At 34.2% G+C, this 4,184-nt stretch overlaps 1 protein-coding gene across 1 annotated transcript; it reads right to left on the bottom strand.

Annotated features, from left to right (window-relative positions):
- Positions 1 to 241: 241 nt before the first annotated feature.
- On the bottom strand, positions 242 to 1,736 carry LOC104236963 (late embryogenesis abundant protein 29-like). The gene is made up of 3 exons (XM_009791017.2): positions 1,583 to 1,736; positions 1,444 to 1,503; positions 242 to 734 (listed from the first exon to the last, which is right to left on the bottom strand). The coding sequence occupies exons 1-3, from the start codon at positions 1,643 to 1,645 to the stop codon at positions 468 to 470; spliced, it is 390 nt and encodes a 129-aa protein (XP_009789319.1). The 5' UTR covers positions 1,646 to 1,736; the 3' UTR covers positions 242 to 467.
- Positions 1,737 to 4,184: the final 2,448 nt, after the last annotated feature.

Raw genomic sequence — 4,184 nt, forward strand, 5'->3', positions numbered from 1 at the left:
TTGTTGTTACCATTTTCACGGTAAACAATTGTTCAAGAGACAATCATCAGCATCGCAGTTTGTTGTCCACGGTCATTGGTCAAAAGTCAATTACAATGAGTAACATATTTTTATCTTTTCATTTCATCGTTCATAAGAAAATTCGTTTCAAAACATCCAAACAACGACCCGATTTTATATCTGAGAACTTCATTTCCCAATCTGAATTTTATAAACGAATTCTGTAACAAATTCGTGTATATCCAAGAAAACAGTACGGATGCTGCTGCTGTCAATTTAATATTTAAATACAAGAATAACAATTCTCAAATAGAATTCCGTAAATAAAAAAAGAAATGATAGAACTACGGTGTGTGCTAAACGACAAACCACACCTCGTAATAGGCTACAAGCCTACAACACAAAAGAAAGACAAAAAAATGAAGCATTTTTCAGTAATATGACAGCATTTCCTAAGAGCAATATAATTAAATCTTGGGGTTGGTGGGGTTGGTTTTTGGGAATTCATCTAGGTAATTTGGGATGTTGGTGCTGTGGCTGCCGGCGGCGGCGGTGCCGGTGTTGTCATGGGGTGGATTATTGGTTCCAACAGTATTCTTGACTGCATCAGCTGCACCCTGAGCCATGTTAGCTGCACCTAAAGCAGCTCCACGTGCCACGCTCACTGCACCTTGTGCTGCTCCTTTTCCAATGTCTGCTGCTCCTTGTGCCATGTTCTTCACTTGTGTCCCAGTCTTAACCAAAAAGAAAATGCAAAAAAGAACATTAGAGATATGAATCTGGCGAATTATGGGTTTAGACTTATTATTCGGTGCAATTTTAGTAAATTTTATATATAAATTAATAATTTGTGTTGAAAATACTGAATTCAAATAAACCTAATGTCCACAAGCTACACCGGACAAGAAGAGGAGCGTTTTAGTAAATTTTATACTATAAATTTATACACTGACGTTGAAAATATTGGGTTCGGATGAACATCGGACAGGAGGAGGAGGAGCTTTTGCGCAAAGGTAAAAATTAACACGGCAAAAATTGTCGATGTGTGAAAAGAAAACCGTCTCAACCACCTCTTGCAAATTTGTGGCCAAAATATATGTGACCGTATCCGCGCGTTAGTGCGCACCAAAATGGTTATATATTAAATAGAGGATGGTTCTACAATTTTTTACTTGGACTATAAATTTACACACAAATATTAAAAATTTCTATAAATACATAAATGTATACAATTCGAACTTACATATAATCTAAAAGGGTATTATCACGAAACTTTTAGTCCGCGCCAAAAATTATTTATATCCGATAACCGAAAAAGTATATAAAATTTGTATAATTTATATATATATATATATATATATATATATATATATTCGACTATTATTTTTACGGTGGCTATCTATATAGTGTCATTTTTCCATCTAATTAGGTAAAAATAGTTACCTCTTGAAGAAAGTTATGGCCTTGGCTCTCAGAAGGTGCGTTTGAGCCATCCCTTCTAATCTGCAATTGGGAAAAAAACATAGTTTTAAATGGATCAAACTACTAAAAAAGAAATGATATTGAGTAATGATATATATACCTGAGCTTGGCCAGGGGCTTGTGCGCCACTGCTGTAAAGGTTGTCATTACCGTGGCTTGCCATATTGTTATCTACTATTTATGTGCTTTGTTTGTGTTGTGTGAAGTAATAATAACAAAAGAAGATGAAAAATCAAAGATGGAGTGGATTTTGATTATGTGTGAATGTGTGAATTTATAAGCTTCAGGTTCCTCAAATGATGACCTCAGTTGCATGCATTTTCTAGCACATGGCAGAATATAAGGCTACATCTGCTCAACGCATGACTCATGGCATAGGATAATTAATTAAAGAAACTGTCAAGTTTTATGTTTCATGGACCTCATTTGCTTTAGGAATTTTAACGCTTTTTGCCCATGTTTAGGATCAACTAAAATAACAGATCACTCAATCATTTTCCATATTGTCACTAATTTAACGATTTAGATTGATATCATGATTTTGATTTATATTAAAAAGACTAGCTCATTAGAATTTCCTTAAATGTTTGGCTCTTTTTTTTAGTTCGCTTTAAGAAAAAGAGAGTAAAATCTGAGTGACGGATCCAAAACTTTGAAGTGAAATTTAAAATTTGTTTGTATGAGAAATTTCCTTCGTTCCCATTTGCTTATCACGTTTTACTTTTTAAGCGTCAATTTAATTAATAGTAATAATAATTTAAAACTATCTTAATATTTTAAATTTAAATATTTAAAACACTATAGTACAAAAATATTTGAAGTTATAATTTTTCTCATATTTATATAATAAAAAATACGTGATAAAATATTGATCAAAATTCATGTAATTTGCATAATGATTTAATATGCCATGATTTACTAAGGCACTACAATAGGAGGACAACTCCTAGATGCTTAATGAAAATAGACCTTAGAAAGGCATATGATATGATGAGCTGGGAGTTTTTGGAGGAAGCTCTAAGAGGGTATATGGATTTCCAAATAATTTCATAAATTGGATCATAGTATGTGTTTCTAGTTTCTACTACTATGTTCACAGTAAAAGTTAATGGTGAGGGACATAGTTACTTTGCTGGAAAGAGAGGGTTGAGGCAAGGAGATCCTATTTCTCCATTGCTATTTGTTCTTGTAATGGAATACATTTCTAGAACTTTAAGGACAATTAGTAGACTACCTGATTTTAGGTTCCATCCCATGTGCAAAGGGATCAAGCTGACACATCTCATATTTGCTGATGATTTGATGATATTTTGCAAGGGAAATACTAACTCAGTAAATAGAGTAATGGAAGCCCTTGATCACTTCAGTATAGTATCTGAAAAAATCTAGCATCTTTGTAGCTGGGGTTGGAGATGATATCAAAGATCAACTGTTGGGAAGAACAAGTTTCACTGCTGGAACATTTCCTATCAAATACTTGAGACTGCCTCTATCTCATAGGAAATGGAAAAGATGGATTGTCAAATGTTGATTGGAAAGATCACTCACGGAATCAATATTACATATTCTAAGCAATTGTTATATGCAGGAAGACTTCAAATAGTTAATGTTGAGCTCTTCTCTATACATAGCTTCTGGGGGAATGTTTTCGTTTTACCACAAAGTGTGGTGAAAGGAGTAGATAGGCTATGTAGGGAGTATCTGTGGGGGAAAAGGAGGGACAGAAGAAAGTGGCTCTGGTTGCATGGGATAAGGTGTGTTGTCCAAAGAACTTGGGGGGTCTAAATATCAAAGGTTGTAAGGAATGGAATATAGCCTCAGTAAGTAAACTAATATGGCAGGTGGCTTTGAATAAGGAATTCCTATGGGTAAGGTGGGTTTATGGAGTATATATGAATATAGCCTATGGGCTCATACACCTTCTATAGATAGTAGCTGGTATTGGAGAAAGTTAAACTCAACTTAAGAACTGATGAAGGAATGATACTCCCAGGGTAGATATACATTAACTCCAGAAGGGAGTTACTCAATTGCTCAAAGCTATCTTGCAATAATTGGTCGACAAAAGAAGCTGAAGGTTGCAGATTTAATCTGGACAGCTGTAGCACAACCTAAACACGGGTTTATTGGTTGGCCTGCAACACTTGGGAGGCTGCTAACTAAGGACATGATGATTGGGATGCAATTACAGGTTGAAAACATTAATTGTAATTTGTGTAATGAGGACACGCTGGAATTACAAGACCACATGTTTGTCAAATGTAGATGGATCAATGCAGTAAGGCAAGAGTTAAATCTGTGGCTAGGGCAGGCAGTGCAAATTACAAAAATCAAACAAATGTTGGAATAGATCAAAAGGAAGCATTGGAAGCAATTCAAAAAGGAAGTGATAGCTGCAGTGAATATAGCAGTGATATACCATACATGGAGAGCAAGAACATAAAAAAAATTCAAGGAAGAACTGTAAATAGAGCAGAGGTAGTTACACAAATTAAGAGAACTGTAAATAGCGTAGTCATCGTGATCTCATGATCTATATATATTTACATTTATACCCCTTCAATTCTAATACTTCACTCGTTTCAATTTATATGAACGTATTTAAATAAATACGGAGATTTAAAAAAAAAGATAAAATTTATGAATTTATAGTGTAAAATAAGACACATTTATTTTGTGTGATTATAAATTATTGCATAAAG

The sequence above is a fragment of the Nicotiana sylvestris genome, chromosome 6, assembly GCF_000393655.2.
Source record: "Nicotiana sylvestris chromosome 6, ASM39365v2, whole genome shotgun sequence".
NCBI classification, from domain to species: Eukaryota; Viridiplantae; Streptophyta; class Magnoliopsida; order Solanales; family Solanaceae; genus Nicotiana; species Nicotiana sylvestris.

Coding starts and splice junctions, on each gene's coding strand:
- LOC104236963 (XM_009791017.2), bottom strand. CDS start 1,645: ATGGCAAGCCACGGTAATGACAACCTTTACAGCAGTGGCGCACAAGCC. Junction 1,504..1,582: donor AAGCCCCTGGCCAAGCTCAG/GTATATATATCA, acceptor TCCCAATTGCAG/ATTAGAAGGGATGGCTCAAA. Junction 735..1,443: donor GCCATAACTTTCTTCAAGAG/GTAACTATTTTT, acceptor TTTTTGGTTAAG/ACTGGGACACAAGTGAAGAA.